The 24460-nt window shown below is 50.9% G+C and overlaps 1 protein-coding gene across 1 annotated transcript in view; it reads right to left on the bottom strand.

The window, feature by feature from the left end:
• Nucleotides 1-2440: 2440 nt before the first annotated feature.
• Nucleotides 2441-24460, bottom strand: part of MLXIPL (MLX interacting protein like) — a 59306-nt gene continuing 37286 nt past the window's right edge. The window contains exons 10-17 of the mRNA XM_032769960.2: nt 18501-18574; nt 13965-14139; nt 11354-11466; nt 10987-11106; nt 10366-10493; nt 8988-9111; nt 5931-6060; nt 2441-4380 (exon numbers count right to left, since the gene is read on the bottom strand). Of these exons, the coding sequence (XP_032625851.1) occupies nt 4259-4380; nt 5931-6060; nt 8988-9111; nt 10366-10493; nt 10987-11106; nt 11354-11466; nt 13965-14139; nt 18501-18574 (986 nt within the window). The 3' untranslated portion in view covers nt 2441-4258. The remainder of the gene's footprint in view (nt 4381-5930; nt 6061-8987; nt 9112-10365; nt 10494-10986; nt 11107-11353; nt 11467-13964; nt 14140-18500; nt 18575-24460) is intronic.

Genomic DNA, 24460 nt, shown 5'->3' with positions numbered 1-24460 from the left:
GTGGCTTAGGTCAGTCTGAGTTGGCCATGCTGAAGGAAATGTAATCTATTATAGACCTGCAACCTCCTGGGACTTGACATGAATAATCGAAGAAGGGCATAGTGACATGTGACCATGTCGCATGATACTGATCATTTTAAACCTGGGCTTTTCCATTTAAGGAGGGGATCCCAGAGAACCAAGACCCCACCTTGCAAGTGGCCGACTCAGTTGGAGGAAAGAAACTCGCGAGAAAAATAAGTGGTGCCTGCACCCACTGGTAGCCAAGCCCCCACCCTCCTCACCTCCTCCTCGCTCATTCCCCTGAGCACAGACATCCTCGCTCTCCACCTCCCTCCGCAAGTTGCCGCCGCCAAACCAGCTGTAGCAACTCTAAGGGAGGGGGAAGGCGTGGGACGTGCGCACTCAGGAGGAAGTCGGACGGGCAGAATTTTGAGGGAGTTGGAATAGAGCAGGGAGGGGGTGGAGTTGTGCAGAAGGATTGGGGATGGGGTTGGAATAGGGATGGGCAAGCGGGCAGGGAAGGGATGAGTCAGGTCTATCTCCTTTATAGCCAAAGCTATAAAAGGGTGGAGCAGAACTAAAGCATTGTCCAGTCATGAAAACCCCTGCTTATTCCACCAAGATGTCCTGCTGGAACTAGCAAGGAATTACCAGGGGGAAAGATTGGCCCAGACTAGGAAGGAGACTAGTCTGTGAAGAAGCCTATTGTTAGAATATTCTGTTGAAGGGTAGATCGTACGCTGTACATTCAAGTGTCTTAATATATTAGGTAGTCTTGTATGGTTTTGCTTTATTTTCTTGGTTGACTTTACTTATTTTCTGTTGTTATCACTTGAAACCACTTAAACCTACTTCATATTAATAAATAACTTGTTATTAACAAACCCAGTGTATTGATATTAACACCTGGAAAGCAAACAGTTGTGAATAATCTTCTCTATCAGTGTATATAGGGCAGACAATTCATGAGTTTACCTGCAAGTTTTACTACAGAGTAAAACAGATTTTGGGTCTTTGGATCCCATTGGAACTGGTGTCTGGTGTTGGAGAGTATGTAAACCTGATGAGTGGTTTTCACATTAAAAGCCTTTAGCTTTGGGGGTGTGTTCAGAACCTGGGTCTGATGTATGCAGCAGGCTTAGTGTGTCTGGCTCAACAAAGTTAGGTTTTGAGTTCTCAACCCATCCAGGAAACAGGCTCCAGAGCGTATTTCAGCATGTCAGGTGACATCCCAAAGAGGTCTCTGTGATGAGCCCATCACACCACCCCGGACTGTTCCACGGAGACATCAACCCTGTAAGCAGCAGTGCAAGCAAGGGAGCTCGTGGGACTCCAGCAGGGGGGTGGTGAGTGTGGGAATGAGACCACAGTCATGGATGGAAATGGTTCAGGAGTGCGTCACTACTGGCAGAGATGGCTCCTGCTCTGTTAGTGGGTTCGCCCAGTTCCACGAGCCGGTGCAAAGGAAGTTTCACGCCTAGCAAAACTTCCACCTTGCACCCCACCCAGCTACCCCCCACACCATGACAGCTAACTCCTTCCCCCCCATCCCCCCACAGCAACTAACCCCGCCCAGGGAGACTTCCCCTGTCCCCCCCGTGACAGCTAACCCTGCCTGGGGAGACTTCCCCTGCGGAAGCTAACCCTGCCTGGGTAGCCCGCTCCAGCTCACCTCAGCTCCGCCTCCCCCACTGAGCACACCGGCACTGCTCGAATTCTCCTCCCCGCCCAGGCTTGCGGCGCTGATTGGAGGAGACTTAGAGCTGGGCTGTGTGCTCAGTGGAGAAGGCAGAGTGGAGGTGAGCTGGGGCGGGGAGCTGTTCCCCTGTGCGCCTCCCCCGTTACTGTGGGCAGCCCTCCCCGTGCGCCCCCCCCAGCTCACCTCCACTTCACCTCCTCACCTGAGGCGGCTTTTAGGTGCCCCCAACCACTAGGCGCCCTAGGCGGCCACCTAGTTTGCCTAAATGGTTGCACCGGCCCTGTCCTCATCCTACTGCCCCATGTGTGGCCTGCGTCCACGGCTCCTCCCCTCCCAGAACTCTTACTAGCATTCTTCCCTGTAGTTGGACTGTCTCCTTTTTTGTGATTCCTTCGCACCTTACATAATACGGGAGCATTTCCACCGCTTTTTACACAGACTGTGGCTCCAGCTCTTGGATCAGCAGGTCATATGCAGGCACAGCAGCTGGAGACACCCGCATAGTCATAAGCACCTGAAATCTGCCTGGGGCTGGTACAGGTTACTATGCACTGCTCCTTTGCAAGCCATCTATTCACAGTATGTTCTGCTTGGAGTATTACAGAGCCCAGGGAAAGGAGGAATTCTTTGGTGTGGGCTTTTGGCAGCAGGAGCCCCTGTTGCTCAGTTCTGTGTATTTTTCCAGAGGCAGCAACAGGGTGAGAAATGCTGAAAAACTTAAGAAATACACCATCAAAATGGGAAGGAACAAAGTCTCTTGATCACAAAAGATCTGCCATTGCTTACAGAGCCAGGGCATGCAGCATGGGATATAGGAACAGGATATTCCTTTGGCAACATAACATCAAACAACGTTCACGGGAAAATTTCTGCATTCTAGAACATCCTAAAACTAAAAGACAGAGAATATTTGCTTGGGAAACACCCATAAAGGGGAAATCCAGCAGCTGCTTTTGAGCTACTGTTCCAAACATGAGAGAAAAGAGGCTACGTTGCTCACGTTACAGGAAAAGGAGCAAAAGGGCAACATAATGCAGCAGGAGACAACTTATTCAGCTGAGCACAACAACAATATGAACAGGAGATTTCTGTTGATTTGTACAGTATTCTCCACTCCAGAAGCCAGCTTCTGAGTTCAAATTTGACTGAAAGGGAGGTGGGGATTCCACCAGAGATGTGACCAGAACAACCACTGCTTAGAATTTAACACCCACCAGCCAGAGTAACCACTCAGACCTAGTGTGGACATGGGAGCTATTAACAATGGGCTGGAGACTAAAGCAACACACAAGAGTCTGGATAGAGTTGGTTATCCAGAGTCTAGGACCTCGCATACTGAACGGAAGCAGCCATATTTGTGAAGATAAGGCTTGGGCAGTGAGAGATGCTGACCTTCTCATGGAGCATCTTCCATGGAACTACAAAGAGCTTCATGCACTAGCCTCATTGTTTGCAACTCTCCAGGGGCACTTCCACCCCTAGGACAGGTGGGGGATGAGGCACTAGCATCTTGTTGCTGAGGTGGGCTTTTCTGCAGCTCTTGTGGTCTCCCTGTCCCTTGGTCTCTGGGGATGCAGTACCAGGTTCCATTGTTTGCTTCAGAAGATAAGGCTTCAGGGAGACTGAAGGCCCAAATCCTTCTCCTCAGGAGCCAGAGGCAGCTGAGTGATTCCCTCTCCTGGTCAGTGGCTGCTGCCTCTAGAGCTGAGCAGTAAGTTGGGGAAGGCACTCTCCTCTCAGTGGGCACCCTGGACTTCTCTGAGCCCCTTAAGGTCCTGTTCTCACTGGTCATCATCATAGCTTGTCACTCCAAAACTGCAGCCAAGACCTGGTGTTCTAACTGATCTCAATTCCTTGGGAGTACAGGATGATTTCCAGGGCACTGAATCAGCCAGCGTTCACCATGTTCACATTTAGGGTCATCTCTCAGCTTCCACTTAGAATAGAATCATAGAATATCAGGGTTGGAAAGGACCTTAGGAGGTTATCTAGTCCAACCCCCTTCTCAAAACAGGACCAATCCTCAGACAGATTTCTGCCCCAGACCCCTAAATTGCCCCCTCAAGGATTGAACTCACAACCCTGGATTTAGTAGGCCAATGCTCAAACCACTGAGCTATCCCTCCTCCCTAAAGTCACCAACCTTTGCCACTCTGCCTCTATTCAGGTTAGAGTACACCAGTGTTTTAATCTGAGATCAGCACCTGGAGGGAGTTGTTGTGAAGGAACCAGGTTCTCCAAGACTGTCAGCATTTCCCACCAATGTGTTACTCTGTAGCCTTGCACGGTGCTATTTTCAAGTAAGGAATTTTCTGAGGCAAAGCTCTTCTGGACATCAGCATCTTGGGTGGTGGATTGTGTCCATGCAGCAGGTGTCCTGGGTCATGCACTGATTTTCTCTCTCCTTTTGCTGACGGCCTCCCATTGCATGGATGGGGGAGGCAGTATGGTGACAGCGGGACTGAGAGTGCAATAGGAGACTCTTGCTGGTGAAGGCGAGTGGTTGTTTTGCAGAAATGGAGCATCTTACCAGGTGCGACGGGCCCCTCCCTGTAACTAGGAGGAGTTGTTGCTGGGGTCTGTCCTCATCACTGCCTGGGTGGCCTGCTCGGGTACACATGCTGGGTCGGTCAGGATAGAGGTGGAAATGCTCAGCTGGCGGAGAGAGCTCAGGACAGCTGGGGAGACAAAACCAAATGAGACGAGTCGGTGTCCTCTGCTGATAGGCTGTCAGCTGCTTCAGGCAGCCTGTCAGCTTGCCATAGGGCACAGGGCCCAGAAATCTAACCCATACCCCAGCTCTCACACTGGCCTGGGCCAGCTGTTGCACAGGAAGATCCCTGTTAATAGGCAGCTATGGCACAACCTTCCCCAGGGGAGGTGTCCTCCTAACCCCTGGCAGGGTTTAAATCCTGTCCCATGCACCTGTGGCCCTTCTCATTATCTGCACCTTTGTCCGATCCCCTATTGAATCCTGCTAAGTTTCGCCTTGGGGAGCTCATGTGGACGGGAATTTCACAGGCTAATTGTGTGATGTGAAAAGCACTGCTCCTCCCTCTGGGTTTGCAATGCGCAGCCTTCCCCTTTGCCCACAGTATGAGACTGGGAAACCATCAATGTCTCTTGCTGCAGCTACGGACCAGGAGACTCTACATTCAACAAGCCACTCTTCCCCTCCCCATCCTTCCAATCCTGACCTTGCTCCCAGAACCACATCTCAGTTTAGTGGGTCCCTGCCCCTGAACCCCATCTAGTGTAGAGATTGGACCTCCCTCTGGCCAAGCTCAGGAGCAGGAGAATCAGGGCCGAATGGAGCTAGGAAGCGAATCCCTTGCTGACCCCAAGGCAGGGGGGAAGATCATTGCCAGAGCAGCTTTGGGCAGCCCCAGAGCTGGCCCTGAGAGTGCCACTCCCCCGAGACAGCATCCCCCAATGCGAGCACAGCCCCCTCACATGCCCCCATCACAGTGCAGTTCTCCTGATCATGGCACTGAGACAAATATCCCCCCGCCCCCTTTTTTTTCCCACAAATATCCTTGCCGAGTGCAGACATAGCAGAGGAATTGCCCCCATACTTTCCTGTGTTTTTGTTTTATAGGCAGGCCAGCTTTCAATGGCTTCTATATTTTAAGGGTTTAGGGGAAATTATTCCATTGTTTAGTTATTGCATTTATGGGGTGGTGTACCTCAGCAATTAATTTGGCAACTGATCTTTGATTATCAACAGGTAAGTATGCCCAGTGGTCTGTGTTGGGATGGGATCTGAGGTACTACAGCGAATTCTTTCCTGGGTGCTGGCTGATGAGTCTTGCCCACAAGCTCAGGGTTTAACTGATCACCATATTTATGGTTTGGAAGGAATTTTCCTCCAGGACAGATTGGCAGAGGCCCTGGAGGTTTTTCACCTTCCTCTGCAGCATGGGGCACGGGTCACTTGCTGGAGGATTCTCTGCAGCTTGAGGTCTTCAAACCACAATTTGAGGACTTCAATAACTCAGACATAGGTTAGGGGTTTGTTACAGGAGTGGATGGGTGAGAGTCTATGGCCTGCGTTGTGCAGGAGGTCAGACTAGATGATCATAACGGTCCCTTCTGACCTTAAAGTTTATGAGTCTATGAGACCTCCCACCCAGCTCAGGTGCGAACAGCAGGGGCTGCAAGCAAATGGCAGGCAGGGCCAGTCCCCGTCTTCTCCAGGGCAGGCAAGGGCTGAAGCGAGACTACGTACTAGGCCGAAGTGCTGGGAGGGAGCAATACTGGTCCAGCCAGGCTAGCGACGTCTCGCTGAGGCTGTCCATGCTGGCTGTGGAGACCATGCCATTGAAGGATTCAAACAGAGGCCGGATGATGATGCTGAACTAATGCGAACAGAGCAGTTAAGGACTCCCGATCACAAGGCAGAACTGATTGACCAGCCCCCATGTCCCTCCCTCTGCCGCTGCCCCTTTCCTGCTGGCTCCTGGCACTTGGGGAGCGACACAGCAGGCTGCAGAGTTAGTGCCACCCCGCGTGGTGCCAGACCAAGCCATGGCTCATCTGGGAGGCAGGAGCATGAGCTCTAAGCTCACAGCATCTTTCTGGGAACAAGAACAGGTGTCCTGAGGTCAACACCGGGGTTGCTGGGGGGAATCCAGGGGATGTGGCTACCAGGAGTGTGCGGGGTGTCAGGTGATACCCCATACCCCATGTTCACCACTTTTGTTCTGATATATTTTGTACAAAGCATGCCTTACGAAGTATCATTTGAAAACTCATGATCTACTGAATATTGCTGTCCTGTTAACTGGTGTATCATTATTGTGTAGGGAGTCATGAGATTTTGCTATATGTTTGAGTCTGGGGAATGCCCATAAACTAGGTCCTTAGAAATAACAAAAGGACTGTAAACAAAGGCCTTGCATGTCATCCCTGAAGATGCTTCAAACATCAAGAACACAGATGGCGTCAGCAAGAAATTTACAATTCACCTGAAAAGGGCTTTGAATCTTATGTACACCATAGAGTGATGGTCTGAACCGCAGCCGGGGGTAGGGGTGCCTCACAGAGAGGAGGGTATAAAGCGTATAAGAGACAATGGCTTCACCATTACCTTTCTTCTCTCACCTCCACACATGGAAGCAAGATGGTTTGAAAGACCGAGATGTATCATTGAACGGTGGGAGGGGTTATAGGCGCTGACTCCATGGGTGCTCTGGGGCAGGAGCAGCCATGGAAAAAAAATGATGGGTGCTGAGCACCCACTGGCAGCCCCCCCTACAAGAACCTCCTCACCTCACTACAGATCAGCTGTTTTGTGGTGTCAGACTCAGGAGGTGCTGGGGGAGGAGTGAGTTGCAGCAGGCTCAGGGGACGGGGGGAAATTGGGTGGGGCCTGGGCAGATTAGAAACTCGGCACCTATGGGAGGGGTTATATATAGAGATAAACCTCTCTCATAGAGCTGGAAAGGACCCTGAAAGATCAATGAGTGCAGCCCCCTGCCTTCACTAGGCAGGACTAAGTACTGATTTTTTACCCAGATCCCTAAGTGGCCCCCTCAAGAATTGGACTTACAACACTGGCTTTAGCAGGCCAATCCTCAAACCACTGAGCTATCCCCATTGTCCCAGGCTAAGCAGAAACAGCCTGTGAAATGTATTGCAATTTATGGTGTGACAACAGGTTTTGCTTTCAGAACTATTAGCAAGGCTGGGTTAATGCAGGGGCTTTAGGGGCTGCAGCACAGGGCTGCGGGCTAAGGGGGGTCCTGCATGCCTGTAGGCCAGATGTGTCCTGCTGCTTCTTTTCATCTGACCAGTGGCAAGTCTCCACACTGGCTGGAGTCGTGAGCGCCAGCTTGTCAATATGCCCCCGTGGCCCCTAGGTGAGGGGCATTCAGGGAATCTCTGCTCTGCGTGCTGCCCCCGCCCCCAGCACCAGCTGCGCAGCTCCCATTGGCCTGGTACCGCAGCCAATGGGAGCTGCAGGGGCGGCACCTGTGGGCATGGGCAGTGTGCACTGTGCGGAGTGGCCTGGCCCCTCTGTCTAGAGGCTGGACATGCTGACCACCTCGGGGAGCAGAGCAGCATGGAGCCAGGGCAGGCAGGGATCTTGACTTAGCCCTGCTGCGCCACTGACCAGGAGCCACCCGAGGTAAGCACCTCCTGGCCGGAGCCTGGATCCCACACCCCCTCCTGCAGCACAACCCCCTACCCCAGCCCAGAGCCCCTGCCTGCACCCAAACTCCCTCCCAGAACCTGCACCCTGAACCTCTTGCTGAACCCCAACCCGCTGTCCCATCCCTGGCCCCACTCCAGAGCCCCCCCCCCCAACTGGAGCTGCACCTCCTGCTGCATCCCAATCCCCTGCCCCAGGCTTGAGCCCACTCCCTCACTCTAAATCCTCAAAATCTAATAGCCCCGAGCCCATGGAAGAGTTAATCTGACCCTGACTATTAGCCTTGGTAAAGCGTAGGAATTAGCTTGCGATTTTATCACTTTATTTCCTTTTGTAATCAATTCTGCTTTTATCACTTAAAATCACTTACAATCTCTCTTTCCCTAGTTAATAAACTTATTTTAATATTTTGTCCAAGACAGTGTGTTTTGACTGAAGTGTCTGGGGAATCTCTACTCAGGTTAACAAAGGCTGTGGCATGATCATTTCCTTTGATGAAATGATGAACAAATTAATGAGCTTACACTAGTCAAGGGGGTCTTAAGCAGTGTGAGATGCAGATTTCTGAAGTGCAAGGCTGGGGCTGGGGGATTTGCGGGTGTCACCCTGTATACAGTTAATGAGTGGCTGTGGCAGCATTTGTGTAACTTTGCTGGGTGTGCCTTCACATGCTATTGGCTGTGTGAGTAGAGTCTGCAGGGGCTGCTTTTCACTAGCAGAACAGTGTAAGACATCCTAGGCTGGAGCAGTAAGGGGACACTGCTGTTCAAAACTCAAGCTTGGACCCTGGTCCCTGGGGGCTGCAGAGGGGATCTGGAGACTAGCCTAGGGGAGCGGGCTTCAAAGTCTTGCAAATTTCCAGCTGGCTCCAGGGAGCAACTGATACCTGCAGTCCCAGTGTGTGGGGTGCAGCCATCGAATCAGAGTCATTTCCCAGCAGCCAGGCTCTAGCAGGCACGGGTGTCTCCCCTCAAGAGGTGACAGAAGAGGGGAGGGGCTGAGAGGTGTCTACCTCCAGGAGGCCATCACCATAGTAACATCTTTGACTCTCCTCAGCACCCGAAGAAGCTGCAGGGACCCTACATGTTTGGGCAAGGGACAATGGGGTGGGGCGCCCGTCTCCAAGGATACAACCCAGAACTTCCAGTTTTGCAGCGTGCAGGAGCGGACGTACTCGTCAAACATATCACGCATCTGGTCGAAGCGCTGGCGGGTGATGGGCACTCCTGTGGCGGGCAGCTGCTGCTGGCACAGGCTGCAGAGGCACAAGAAGATGGCATCTGCCTCGGTTGACAGGCACACACACACAGAGATTGGCACTGGGGAGAACAATCAACGTCCCACCCTCAGGCCCAGCTCTCCAGCTGCCTTCACTCCCCAGCCTTGTCCAGGAGGGATGCTGCAGCAGGGAGTGATGGACTGGCATCATGCCCTAACCACGGCCAAGCTGCTCACCAGCGATTAGCGATTCCATGGCTGATGGTCACCTGAAGAAAGCCCCACTTCTGAGACGAGTCAGCAAGAGATGGTTGTGGACAGCAACCCCATCCCTGGGGCAGCGGACAGCTCCTGCCCACCTCCCCATGCCCTCTCTCCCGCTGAGGGCTGCCCCATACTGATGGCCATGCCATGCTCTCTTAGAGGTGCCAGGCTCCTGGTGCCACCCTCCACCTCATGGGGGAGGAGACTGCCGGGGGCAGGCTACTGCTTGCATCCGGGTGAAGCTGGCTGGGACCCACCCACTGCTCCCCATTCTGTATATGCCTGTGCACAGCATTCTGCTCTCATCCTGCCCCTGGTACCTGGGGCCCACTGGGGTGGGCTGGCAGGCTCCGCAGTTCCCCTCAGGAGGGTGATCCTTCCCAAGACCCCTGTGTGTGGGCTCCAGGTTCTGCCCTGCTCTGGAGGGGCTGTCTCCCAGGGCTGTAGCAGAGGCAGCCCCAAGCCCATTTCCTGCAGCCCCAGACTTCCAGCATGACTATGTGGGGCGTTTACAATCGAACCAGAGCGACTGAATTGTGGAGAGAGGAGCTGGGGCTGTATGGGGAACTGTGCCTAGATGGGCTAATCCTCCCTCCCCCCCATTGACACCACGGCAGGTTGGGTGCTTCAGGGAAAGGGGCAGTGTGCCTCGGCTCCATTAATAATAACCCTCCATCTCCAGGTCCCAAAATACATTACAAACATGGTGGGAAACCTCCTCCCATATGACTGATGTGCTGCCACTTCTGGGGTGGAACACAGCAGCTGCTGCTAGCACACACTGCACAGCAACGCTGCACTGCCAGCCTCATGGGAAGGGCCCCCTTTTAGATGTGATGTCTCATTCAGCAGACAGCAGCCCAGAGCCCGTTTGCATCGTGCTGGGGGATTAAGTTCAACACTGACAAGGGAAGAGTGCCCCCTACTGAGTGGTCACTCTTTGCAGCACACTCCTTGTCTTCTCCCCTCCCCTCCCTGCTTTTCCCATCCCCTGGCATGGCTCCCCTCCCCTCTCCCCCCATCCTACTTGATGGTTGCATTGAGCTCCTCGATCTGCTCCCGCAGCCGCTGCGCCTCGTCCTGCAGGGCAGCCCTCTCCTGCTGCAACTTGCAGATGTACTCTGCTGTCTTCTGCAGTGTGGTGGCCTTGCTGACCTGAGGGGCCAGATGTGGGGGCTGAGTGACGCTGATCTCCTGTGGCTGTCCCTCATCTCCCTCCCACCTCTCTGCCTCCCAGGAGGAAAGAGCTCCACAGCAGGGGGCTGGGCCTATCATGGTTTTTGGGAGACAAGGCCTCCCCCAGGTGCCCCTACAGGGGCTCCAAGACCTAGATGGTTGGTCAGCACAGAATGCCCCATTCCACAACAGGAGGGCAAGGGACAGTCTGTAGCTGGGGAAAGGGGCTGAGGGGGGCGGTTGGCTGGGGGCCTAGAGCCACAGGGGCACCCAGGAGCTGCCTGGCCAGGGCAGAGCTGAATGACTGATGCAGCCCAAACCTGGCACTCCCTCTCCTAGCTCTGGGGACTCTCTGGGGGGGCTGGGCACCACGGATAGGAGAGGTTTGGTACTTTGGGCACTGGGTGTCCCCTGGAGAGCTGCCAGTCCTGCCCTCAGAGCCTGCTTTGGGGTTCACTACCCTCTCACTCACCTTGATGCTGGGCTGGGCACTCAGAGTGCTCACCAGCCCGTGCAGGGTGTCAAAGCCCAGCTTGATGTTGAAGCGTCTCTTCTGCTCAGCGGAGATGTGTGTGATGCGGCGGCTCTCTGTCTGCAGGGCAGGGGCAGAGTCAGGCACCGCAAGGGGTGGGGGGGATACCCCCAACACCACCCACCTGAGCCAAGGCCAGGACAGACCCATGGACGTTGCAATGGGGGGAGCAGGTGCGATGCAATGGGAACACAAAGGGAGGGAAGTGGGCAGGCTGGAGCCCTGGAGGGGCGAGGGGAAGAGGGCTGTGCCTGTCCGGTGGGCAGAGAGGAGACAGTCTCCATGGGAGCCCTGGATTGTTCCGTACCTTGCTGGACTCCGGCCTACCCCGGCTGGGGGTGGAGTTATGCAACGAGATCCCAGCAGTCAGCACTCCAACCGGCACCGGGGAGACCTGTCCAGGCTTCAGCCAGTCACTGGCTGGAAGATAAAACAAGACTCTTTGGCTGGGGCTGAGTGGGCAGCACCTACTGGTTCCAGGACCTGCCCCAGTGCAGGGGCTGGGGCTGGGGGCATGACTGCCTAGGCTGGGTGCTGCAAGCCTCCCGCACAGGGCAGGCTCAGTCTTAATGACTCAGGGTCCTGTCCCACTGCACCACAGAGACAGAGGGACAGGTGCCCTGGAGCAGACCAAGAGCCCCACTGATGCAGCAGCCCGGAACTGACTGGTCAATGCCAGGGGCTTCAGGAAAAGGGGTTACCTCCCCATAATGCACCACATTGAGCAAAGTGGAGCTGCGAGGGGCATTGCTTCCTGATGATGCAGTTATAGAGCAGCCTATGCCCTGAAGGAAGGGGATGATGGCCCTTGACACTAATCCCAGAGACTGTCCCTGCCAATCCTAGCCTCACTCAGGTCACAGTCTAATCACTGCTGAATCTCACTAAGCTATGTGCCTCCATAATGTCCTGCAGCAGTGAGTCCCTCAGATTATACACTGCATCCACAGAACGGAGTCACTCTAGCTATTCTATGGTGCCTCCTGGGTTCACCACAAGTCCCTGTGCTCCCATATTGGGGTTGTGTGTGTGAATTCATTCCTCTCTCCATACCTCTGTCAAAGCTCCCTGTGCTCCTTTCTGATCCCAACAGGCCTTGTCTTTGACAAGCTAACAGCATCGTATCCATCAGTAGTGCTTTCCATCAGAGGAACCTCAGTGCTTTTACTGACTCTTCTCAATCCCACCAGGAGGCAGGTATGAGCTATTCTCATTAGGCAAGTTAAGTGATTCACCCAAGTTCATAAAGCAGGTCAGTAGCAGAAGCAGGAGAGCTCCTACAAGCTGCCACTAACTAGCAATGGTGCTCCTAGTACCTTTCATTGCCCCTTTCTGTTCTCACTGCAATGAGTGACCTGATGTGGGTACAGAATCCCAGCAGGGGTGGGAAGATCCCCACCAATTTCAGAGCTACTCAAAAAACACCAATAATGTTCCCTGAGAAATGTTGAACTTTTTTAGGTGTGTTTCTTTTTTTCCAAAAACTTCCAGCAAAAAATGTGGATTTTCAAAGAAAACCTGAAACAACCTGCTCCTACCCTGAAGGGTTTAAAAGCAGCCCTGTAGAGGGCTGCAGCTCTAAAAGCCTGGGCTGATTTGGGGAAAGTAGGCTCAGCTGGGGCCATGCCCCACTCAGGCCCAGCTGGCCCCTATAAAGGTTGTGAGCCAGAGGTCCAGGCAGTCTTCCTCTGCTTGTTAAGAGGGGATGGCCAGGTGTGGGGTGCTGGAGCGGAGCTGGGGAGCTCCAGCCTGGAAAGCCCCAGGCTATGGCCTAGCATTGAGCTAATAGGTACTGGGGGTTGCAGAGGGCAGCCCAGGGGTAGGCAAAGGCAGCAGGTCCAAACCCAACCTTGCCAGTGATGAGAGGCTGATCCTGCAGTCTGCCCTAGGGTGTGGGGGCTAGATGATGACTGGCAGTAGCCTGATACTGAGGCAAGGTGGGGTTAGTGGGTGGGGGTTTCCCAGGAAGGGGAGATCCTGAGAGAAAAGGGTTACTGCCAGGGGGCAGCACCCAGCTAACAGGGCACTGGGTCCTGGGAGGAACATGGGGGTCAGAGGACAGGTGGGTCACTGGCCTGCAGAGGGTGCTCTGGAGCTGGAATGAGCTAATTCCTAGAACAGACCAGCAGGAGGTGCTGCAGGGGTGAGTCTGCATGGCTACACAACCCAAAAAGGCTTGTTTAAAAAAAATTCAGGTAAACACTTTTGGTTTTTGAAAACTAAATATTGAATTACTTTTTCCAAAAACCAAACATTTTAATCCAGGTTGATATTTTTACTGAAAGAATTGAGATTTTTTTTTCACTGTAAAAGCAGAACATTTCAAGCAGAATGAAGAATTAGTGTGACCATTTTCCATTTGGTGAAAGGCACATTTTTTTGCAGAAAAAACATTGAGAGACTCCAGCCAGCTGCCTTAGGTTGCCCTGTTGGTGACCAACTCTCTAGTATTTGGCACCAATTCCCCCTGGAACTGTCCCTGCATGCAGCTGCCCACCAGGACCCTGTCAGCAAGTCAAGCTGATTCAAGTTGTCTGCATCGTTCTGCCTGCTCTAGGACAGCAGTGCGGCAGCAGGGCTGGCTCTGGTGTTGTGTCCCTGGTGTGGCTCCATGTCCTGGCTTTTCTGGAGCTCTTTTCTCACCTGCCTGCCTAGCTTCTGCTAACCCCAGTTGCTCTGTATTGTCAACACCCACCCATCCATCTCGTGTTAATAAACAGAACTGAGGGGTGAGGTGGATCTTCAAGAGGATCTCAGGGGGAAGCACCAGCAGACTGCTTGGCTCTGGCAATATGGAGCAGGGGAGCCTTCTTCAGGTGGATTTCCCCCACTGAAAGGCTGTTGAGCCTGCATCACCTGCAGGGGTGTTTGTCCTCTCTCGTAATCAAAGAGAAGGTGTCAGATGCTGCCCCGCTCACCACAGGCTGATGTGGGGGAAAGCTGCTCCGTCTTGGGGACAAGCAGGGATCCCGGCTGTACCACAGCCAGTGTGATGGGGACAGACTGCGAAGGGCTGGAGCCAGGAGACAGCCCCGGACTCAGCTGGGCCATGCGGGGCAGGAAGCTAGAGGGGACTTCAGCAAGGCCCCCTGCCTGCAAAGAGAGAAGCCGGAGAGAAGGAGTTTGCACTTTGGGCTCCCCAGCTCAAAGTCTCAGACCCAGGAGGCCAAGGGCAAGAAGGGGCCAGGCCCTTTCCCCAGCCAGGAGACAGTCACTGAAGTACCTACAGCAGTTTGACTCTAGTAGACAAGGAGAGCTGGTCACTGCCCGTGAGACTCACAGTCAAACTACATCTAAGGGGATGGGGAGAAGGAAGGGCCCCTAATTTCTCACAAGGTTACAGCAACATGGCATGAGCCCTGGGGCTCCCAGAGACTGGACAGACCCTCTCATGTGAGGCAGCCCCCTTGGCAGCCAAGGGACCCCTTGCCAGCCCTGAGCCAGGCATGCGGGGAAAAGGGATTTTCTTTAACCTCAGGAAATGTTCTCCACTTGGAAATACAGGGCATAAAATATCATCCTGACTGTCCCGCGAGCTCTGCCAGTGCCCCTCGCTCCTGTGCTGGTACACTCCTTGTTTGTCTAGTCCCCAGTTCCTCCCCAAGGTCTGCTGATACCCCTTGCTCCTGCCCTGGTACACCCCCTGTTCGTCTAGTACCCAGTGCCCCCTCACTCCTCCGATGCCCTTTGCTCCCACCCTGACCCATCCCCTGCTCATCCAGCCCCAATTTCCCCTCGCTCCACCGATGCCCCTCACGCCTGCCCTGATGGTGTCACCAGGCACTTGCTTTCCTCGACCATGGAATCCTGTTGCAAGAAGAAGGGCTGATGAGCAGAGATGGGGTCCACCTGCCTTTGAAGGGGAAGAGTGTCTTCAGACACAGACTGGCTAAGCTAGTGAGGGGGCTTTAAACTAGGTCCAACAGGGGTAGCAGACAAAAGCCCACAGGTAAGTCTAGAACTGGGGTCGGCAACCTTTCTTAAGTGGTGTGCCGAGTCTTCGTTTATTCACTCTAATTTAAGGTTTCGCATGCCAGTAATTCATTTTAACGTTTTTAGAAGGTCTCTTTCTATAAGTCTATAATATATAACTAAACTATTGTTGTATGTAAAGTAAATAAGGTTTTTAAAATGTTTAAGAAGCTTCATTTAAAATGCAGAGCTCCCCGGACCGGTGGCCAGAACCCGGGCAGTGTGAGTGCCACTGAAAATCAGCTCGCGTGCTGCCTTTGGCACGCATGCCATAGGTTGCCTACCCCTGGTCTAGAACATGAAGACTTGGGTGAAGGATCTGAATCTGGGGGGAACATGGAAAATCATAGCATGGACAAAGGAGAAACCAGAGGGAATATAGAGGAGAAACATAATAAATATCTCCGATGTCTGTATACTAATACAAGAAGTATGGGGACTAAACAGGAAGAACTAGAAATACTAGTGAATAATCATAAATAGAACAGAACTACCATCACAGAAACTTGGTGGGATTGTTCACATGACCGGAATACAGAAGGGTACAGCTTGTTCAGGAAGACCAGGCAGGGGAGGAGGAATTGCCTTGTATATCAAAGATATCTACACTTGCACTGAGACAACAGTGGGAGGCAGACCTGTTGAAAGTCTCTGAGAAAGGATAAAGGGTAAAAAACAAGAGTGATGTCATGGTAGGGGGCCTATTATGGAGCACGTCACCTGGAAGAAGAAGTGGATGAGACTGGTTTTTACACAACTAACAAAATCCAAAGCACAGAACTTGGTGATGATGGGGGACTTCAACTCTCAGATATCTGTTGGGGAAAATAACACAGCAGGGCACAGATTATCCAACAAGTTCTTGGGATGCATTGGAGACAACTTTTTATTACAGAAGGTGGAGAAAGCAACTAGGGGAGAGGGTCTTCTGGATTTGATTCTGACAAACAGGGAGGAACTAGCTGAGAATCTGAAGGTGGAAGGCAGCTTGGGTGAAGGTGACCATGAAATGACAGAGTTTGTGGTTCTAAGGAATGGGAGGAGGGGACAACCACAGAATAAAGACCATAGTGTCATACAAGAAGTGGAAACTAGGTAAAATTACAAAGGATGAATATAAACAAACAACACAAGCATGTAGGGACAAAATTAGAAAGGTAAATGTACAAAATGAGATTAAACTAGCTAGAGATATAAAGGGTAACAGGAAAGTATTTTACAAACACATGAGAAGTAAGAGGAAGACTAGGTGAAGGGTAGGCCCATTATTAAATCAGGAGGGAAAGACAATAACAGAAAATGCAGCATTGGCTGAAGTGTTAAATGCCTTTTTTATTTCAGTTTTCACCAAAAAAGTTAGCAATGATTGGACAACTACCATGGAGAACATTAGTGTAAATGGGGCAATATCTGAGGCTAAAACAGGAAAAGAACAAGTTAAGAATTACTTAGACAAGTTAGAGGTCTTCAAACTTGATGAAATACATCCTAGAATACTCAAAGAACTGACCGAAGAGATCTTTGAGACATTAACAGTTATATCTGAGAACTCATGGAGGACGACAGAGATCCCAGAGGACAGGAAAGGGCAAATATAGTATCTGTCTATAAAAAGGGGAGTAAGGAAATCCAGGGAAATACAGATCAGTCAGCTTAACTTCTGTACCCGGACAGATAATGGAGTAATAATCAAACAATCAATTCGTTAAGCACCTAGAAGATAGTAAGATGATAACCAACAGTCAACATGGATTTGTCAAGAACAAATCGTGTCAAACCAATATAATATCCTTCTTTGACATGGTAACAAGACTTGTGGATGAGGGAAACGATAGATGTGGTATGTCTTGACTTTAGTAAGGCTTCTGATACCATCTTACATGACCTCATAAATAAATAGGGAATTACAACCTAGATGAATCTACTATATGGTGGGTGCACAACTGGCTCCAAAACTGTGCATAAAGAGTGGTTATCAATGGCTCACAATCGAGCTGGAAGGGCATAGCGAGTGGGGTCCTGCAAGGATCTATCCTCGTTCCAATTCTATTCAATATCTTCACAAATGATTTAAATAATGGCATAGAGAGTACACTTACAAAGTTTGCAAATGATACTAAACTGGGAGGGATTGCAAGTGCTTTGGAGGGTAGGATTATAATTCAAAATGATCTGGACAAACTAGAGAAATGGTCTAAAGTAAAGAGGAGGAAATTAAAAAAGGACAAATGCAAAGCGCTCCACTTACGAAGGAATAAACAACTGCACAAATACAAAATGGGAAATGACTGCCTAGGAAGGAGTTCTGCAGAAAAGGATCTGGGGGTTATTGTGGATCACAAACTGAATGTGGGTCAACAATGTAACACTGTTGTAAAAAAAGCGAACATTCAGTTGTGCTGTATTAACTGGAGTGTCGTAAGCAAGATACAAGAAATAATTTTTTCACTCTACTCTGCATTGGTTAGTCCTCAGCTGAAGTATTGTTCCAGTTCTGAGCACCACACTTTAGAAAAGATGCGGACAAACTGGAGAGAGTCCAGAGAAGAGCAACAAAAATGAATAAAGGTCTAGAAAACATGACCTAGGAGGGAAGATTGAAAAAACCGGGTCTGTTTAGTAGGGAGAAGAGAAGACTGGGGGGGATTTGATGAAACAAGGTGGGTGAGGTAATATCTGTTATTGGACCAACTTCTGCTGGTGAGAGGGACAAGCTTTCGAGCCACATAGGGCTCTTCTTCAGGTCTGGGAATAGGGGACATGATAACAGTCTTCAGGTACATTAAAGGTTGTTATAAGCTGGAGGGTGACAAATTGTTCTCCTTAGCCACTAAAGAAAGGACAAGAAGCAATAGGATTAAATTGCAGCAAGTGAGGTTTAGGTTGGACACTAGGAAGAACTTCCTGACTGTCAAGGTGGTTAAGCAAGGGAACAAATTACCTAGGGAGGTTGTGGGATCTCCATCGCTGGAGCTTTTAAGAGCAGGTTAGACAAACACCTGTCAGGGATGGTCTAGACAACCCCCCTCAGTGCAGGGGACAGACTAGATGATGTCTCGAGGTGCCTTCATGCCCTACATTTCTCTGATCTATGATCTGATGTACCCTGTTAGTCCAGCCCCAATGCCCCCCAGCTCCACCAATGCCCCTCACTCCTGCCCTGACCCACGTCCTACTTGTCCAGCCCCAATGCCCCCAAGCTCCACCAATGCTCCTTGCTCGTGCCCTGACTCACCCCCTACTTGTCCAGCCTCAATGCCCCCCAGCTCCACCAGTGCATCTCGCTCCTGCCCTGAGACACCCCCTTCTGGTCCAGCTCTGCCTGTTGTTAGGACTGAGGCACCCACAGAAGCAACCGGTGATCTCACTGCCATCTCCTGGCCACTGCTGCTTGCCAAAGCCCATGTCTGAACCCAGCACGCGGCGGTGAAAGGCCGATGCCCTCAGCTGCCCTGCAGAGGATATTGCTGGTGAGCTCTTACCGGGGAGGCTGGCGACGTGGGGATAAGAGTGGTACTGGGAGTGGACGGAGGGTCCAGGGCCAGCTCTGGTTTAGCTGCAAGACAGAAGGCAGCAGAAGGTGAGGACGCAGCATGAGAGGAGAGCCAGACTAGGGCTCTACGACATCCCCTCCCACCAGAGTGAGTGGCCAGCACAAGGAAGCCTTGCAGGGAGATGTGGACTTACTCCTGCTGCCGCCTCCTGGTTCTCAGGGCAGAGGGTCCAGGCCCAACAGCCCCAGGGAGGTGCTGCAGGGGCTGGCCAAGCCTGGAGATTAGGGTGGGGCTGGAATGAAGGTTCCAGCCTTTGTTTCTTTGCAAATCAAGCCAAACAGGGACTGGACAGGGGGCTGAGTGCTGACACTCCACAGCTGATCTGGACTGTGCTGATCTACTCACAGGGACTCCTGGGACCAGGGTACCTGGTGTTACAGAGACAGAGATATAGGCCAGGAAACCGCAGGGTTTGTCAGTAGAATGAGGCACAGCATCCAGGCAGGGCTGGCTTTAGGCCTATTCCAGCAATTCCCCCGAATTGGGCCCCACGCCCAGTGAGAATCCCTTCCCTGGCTAAGGTGCTTTTTTAATTTTTACTCACCTGGCGGCGCTCCGGGTCTTCGGCGGCACTTCGGCAGCGGGTCCTTTGCTCGCTCTGGGTCTTCGACTTCACTTCGGCGGCAGGTCCTTCAGTGCCGCCGAAGACCTGGAGCGAGTGCAGGACCCGCCGTCTCAAAGCACTGCCTGGTGAGTACAAGCCCCACGTGTTTTTTTACATGTGGGGTTTTTTTTTAAGTCATCCCTGCCAGGGCCCCATCAAAACTGTTCAAATTGGGCCCCATACTTCCTAAAGCCGGCCCTGCATCCAGGCAAAGCAGGGCTGGTGAGAGGTTTGACGTGATCACCAAATGTTGCATTGTGTGATCCCTCCCCATGCTGGCACAGAGCTTGTCATGTGCTCACATTGACACTGGCTGCAGACCTCAAGGCTCAGCATGGAGCTGGTAGCAGGTTTAAAAAAAACAAAAGGAAGTATTTCTTCACACAGATTACCAGTGTGTGGAACTCTTTGCCAGAGGATGTTGTGAAGGCCAAAACTATAACAGGGTTCAAAAAAGAACTAGATAAGTTCATGGAGGAACAGGACTGCTAACAGGGACTTTCACAAAGGAGTTTGGAAGGGGAGTGGGAAGGGGGCAAGGTTCACTTGCCGTTCTTTAAAACCTGTAAACTAAACTATATTCAAAACTTCTTGATTTAAACAAAACCCTTTCATTAACTTAGGTAGCTGTAGGAGACAATGCAGGCAGAAGCCCAGCGGCAGAGTGGGGGCTATCCAGTTTATTGTGCTGAGTGCAGCACGTATGATTACCTGCCCTGTGGGCGGCTGGCGTACGTGTGCATTCGGTGCAAGGAGCTCCTGGCCCTCAAAGACTGCATACGGCCAGGGTGGCGGAAAGTGGGGAGCTAAGGGAGGCAGAGAGGTATGTTGATGAGGCTTTCTGGGACACTGTGGAATTATCCCACCTCCGGTCAGACAGCCCCTGCGCTGTTGAGGAGGATGAAAGGCCCAGGGAAAGAGAGCAGTCAATGGGAGCAGAGGAAAACCTTCCCATAGTTGGGACCCTCCTTCCAGATGGTGTTAGGGCAGGGGTCGGCAACCTTTCAGAAGTGCTATGTCGAGTCTTCATTTATTCACTCTAATTTAAGGTTTCAAGTGCCGGTAATACATTTTAACGTTTTTAGAAGGTCTTTTTCTAGAAGTCTATATTATATAACTAAACTATTGTAAGTAAACAAGATTTTCAAAATGTTTAAGAAGTGTCATTTAAAATTAAATTAAAATGCTGATCTTACACCGCCAGCCTGCTCAGCTCGCTGCCAGCCTGGGGTTCTGTTCACCTAGGCCGGCAGTGGGCTGAGCAGGGCCTGCGGCCACGACCCCAGACCTGTGGGCAGAGGTGGTTTCAGGGGTCAGAGCAGAGGACTGGGGGAGGGGGTTCAGGGCAGAAGGCTGGGATGGTGGGGTTCAGGGATCAGGGCAGAGGGCTGGGGTGTGTGGGGCGTGTAGGGCAGAAGGCTGGGTGGGCGGGGTCAAGGGTCAGGGCAGAGGACTAGGGTGTCGGGGGTGCAGGGCAGAAGTCTGTGGGGGGGTTCAAGGGTCAGGGAAGAGGGCTGGGAGTATGGGGGGTGCAGGGCAGAAGGCTGAGTGTGGGGGGGTTCAAGGTTCAGGGCAAAGGGCTGGGGGTATGTGGGTGCAGGGCAGAAGTCTGTGGGGGGGTTCAAGGGTCAGGGCAGAGGGCTGGGGAGTGCAGGGCAGAAGGCTGAGTGTGTGGGGGGGTTCAGGGCAGAGGGCTGGGGGGTGAAGGGCAGAAGGCTGGGTGTGTGTGTGGGTCCAAGGTTCAGGGCAGAGGGCTGCAGGCATGGGGTGTGCAGGGCATAGGGCTGAGTGTGGGGGGGTTCAGGACAGGGGGCTGGAAGGGATGTGCCCTGTTCCACCCCCTTCCCCAAGGCCCCGTCCCTACCTCTCTCTGTCTCCTCTACGGAGCTGTGTTCATGCTGCCGCTCTTCCCCTTCCCTCTCCCTCTTGCTAGGGCCATCAGCTGATCGGCGCAGGGAAGAAGAGGGGGTGGGGCAGGAAAGCACCACGCTGGGGAAAGAAGCTTCTGCCTCCTGCCCCCCCAAAAGAGAGCGGTAGGCAGGGGGGCTGAGTGGGGCTGGGGGCCAGGACTGCAGCAGGCAGCTGCATGCCACTCAAAACTGGCTCACATGCCGTAGGTTGCCGACCCCTGTGTTAGGGTATCCTCTCACATTGAGGTTACCTCTCCAGGGGAGGGAACTCCAGTCACTAGGAAAAGGCAGGTGTTAGTAATGGGAGCGTCAATCATTAGAAACGTAGATAGCTGGGTTTGTGATGACCGGGAGAACCGTATGGTGACTTGCCTGCCTGGTGCGAAGGTTGCGGATCTCTCAAGGCATCTAGACAGACTTACGTGTAGTGCTGGAGAGAAGCCAGTGGTCGTGGTACATATAGGTACCAATAACATTGGGAAGGGTAGGAGAGATGTCCTGGAGGCCAAATTTAGGCTGCTAGGGAAGAGACTGAAACCCAGGACCTCTATGGTGGCATTCTGAGAAATGCTCCCAGTTCCACGCGCAGGGCCAGGTAGGCAGGCAGAGCTTCAGAATCTCATTGCATGGATGAGATGATGGTGTAGAAAGGAGGGGTTTAGATTCATTAGGATCTGGGGAAACTTTTGGGATAGGGGGAGCCTATACAGGAGAGATGGGCTCCACCTAAACCAAAGTGGAACCAGACTGCTGGCACTTAACATTAAAAAGGTTGCAGAGCACTTTTTAAACTAGGAGATGGGGGAAAGCCGACTGCTGCAGAGGAGTATGTGGATCGGACAGAGACTTCTCTTAGAGGAGAGTCTATTGATAGAGATTCTCTAGGTTTTAGTCAGGAGGAGAGGATGGAAGAGGATAATGTAAGGGCCAGATCAGACAAGAAACATTCAAATAAAAAAGAATCGGACACATTAGAAAAGGGCAGACAAATAAACAGGGACAAGTTTTTAAAGTACTTGTACAGAAATGCTAGAAATCTAAATAATAAGCTGGGTGAACTAGAGTGCCTCATGTTAGAGGAGGATATTGACATAATAGGCATCACAGAAACCTGGTGGACTGAGGACAGTCAGTGGGACACAATCATTCCAGGGTGCAAAATACATCGGAAAGACAGAACAGATCATGCGGGGGGAAGTGGCATTATATGTGAAAGAAAATGTAGAATTAAATGAAGTAAAAATCTTAAGTGAATCTACATGTTCCACAGAATCTCTATGGATAGTAATTTCATGCTCTAATAAGAATATAACATTAGGGATCCTATTACGACCACCTGCCCAGGACAGGATACTGATGATGAAATGCTAAGGGAGATCAGAGAGGCTACCAAAATTAAGAACCCAATAATAGTGGGGATTTCAATATCCCCATATTGACTGGGAACATGTCACTCAGACAAAATGCAGAGACAAAATTTCTCGATACTTTAAAGACTGCTTCTTGGAGCAGCTGGTACAGGAACTCAACAGCGAGAGGCAACTCTCAATTTAGTCCTGAGTAGAGCGCAGGATTTGTCCAAGAGGTAACTATAGCAGGACGCTTGAAATAGTGACCATATTATAATAACATTAACATCCCTGTGGTAGGAAGAACATCTCAACAGCCAATACTGTGGTATTTAATTTCAGAAAGAGGAACTATGCAAAATGAGGGGTTAGTTAAACAGAAATTAAAAGGTGAGTGACTAAAGTGAAATCCCGATATTCTGCTGGGCGCTTTTCAAAGACACCATAATAGAGGCCCAACTTAAATGTACACCCCAAACTAAAACCCAGTAAAAGATCTAAAAAAAGAGCCACTGTGCTTAACAACCATGTAAAAGAGCAGTGAGAGATAAAAAGGCATCTTTTAAAAAGTAGAAGTCAAATCCTAGTGAGGTCAATAGAAAGGGCATAACACTACAATTAAATGTAAAAATGTAATAAGAAAGCAAAAGAGGAGTTTGAAGAAGGCTAGCCAAAACCCAAAGTTAATAACAAAATGTTTTTCAAGTACATCAGAAGAGGAAGCCTGCTAAACAACCAGTGGGGCCCCTGGACAATCGAGATACAAAAGAGCATAAAGATGATAAAGTCATTGCGGAAAACTAAATGGATTCTTTGCTTCGCTTCATGCTGAGGAATGTTAGGAGATTCCCAAACCTGAGCCGGCTTTGTGTAGGAGACAAATCTGAGGAATTGTCACAGATTGAGTTGTCACTGAGGAGGTTTGGAATTAATTGATAAACTTTACAGTAACAAGTCACCGGGACCAAACGGCATTCACCAAGAGTTTCTGAGAACTCAAATGTGAAGTTGAGGAACTATTAACTATGGTTTGTAACCTGTCCTTTAAATCGGCTTCTGTACCCAATGATTGGAAGACAGTGAATGTAAAAGCCAATATTTGAAAGGCTTTAGAGGTGATCCTGGCAATTACAGACCAGTAAATCTAACGTCAGTTATGGGCAAATTGAGTTGAAAGAATAGTAAGGATAAAATTGTCAGACCACATAGAAGAACATAAATTGTTGGGCAAAAGTCAACATGTTTCTGTGAAAGGGAAATCGTGCCTTACTAATCTTGAGTTCTTTGAAAAGGTCAACAAACATGTGGAAAAGGGGGATCCAGTGGACAACAATGTACTTAGATTTCCAGAAAGCCTTTGACAAGGTCCCTCACCAAAGGCTCTTACGTAAATTAAGCTGTTGTGGATAAAGGGAAGGTCCTTTCATGGATTGAGAACTGGTTAAAGACAGGGAACAAAGGGTAGGAATAAATGATAAATTTCTCAGATGGAGAGGGGTAACTAGTGGTGTCCCCAAGGGTCAAGTCCCTAGGACCAATCCTATTCAACTTATTCATAAAATGATGTGGAGAAAGGGGTAAAATGTGAGGTGGCAAAGTTTGCAGATGATACTAAACTGCTCAAAATAGTTGAGACCAAAGCAGACTGTGAAGAAACTTCAAAAAAGGTCTCACAAAACTAAGCGATTGGGCAACAAAATGGCAAATGAAATTTAATGTGGATAAATGTAAGTAGTGCACATTGGAAAAAATAACCCCAACTATACATACAATATGATGGGGAATAATTTAGCTACAACGAATCAGGAAAAAGATCTTGGAGTCTCATGGATGTTCTCTGAAGACACCCCGCAGTGTGCAGCAGCAGTTAAAAAAGCAAACAGGATGTTAAGGAATCATTAAAAAGGGGATAGAAAATAAGATGGAGAATATCTTATTGCCCTTACATAAATCCATGATATGCCACATCTTGAATACAGATGTGGTCTTCTCATCTCAAAAAAGATATACGGCATTTAGAAAAGG

The sequence above is a fragment of the Chelonoidis abingdonii genome, chromosome 20, assembly GCF_003597395.2.
Source record: "Chelonoidis abingdonii isolate Lonesome George chromosome 20, CheloAbing_2.0, whole genome shotgun sequence".
Taxonomy (NCBI): Eukaryota; Metazoa; Chordata; order Testudines; family Testudinidae; genus Chelonoidis; species Chelonoidis abingdonii.
Note: the sequence above shows the minus strand (reverse complement) of the source record. Positions and strands in the feature narration are given on the sequence as shown.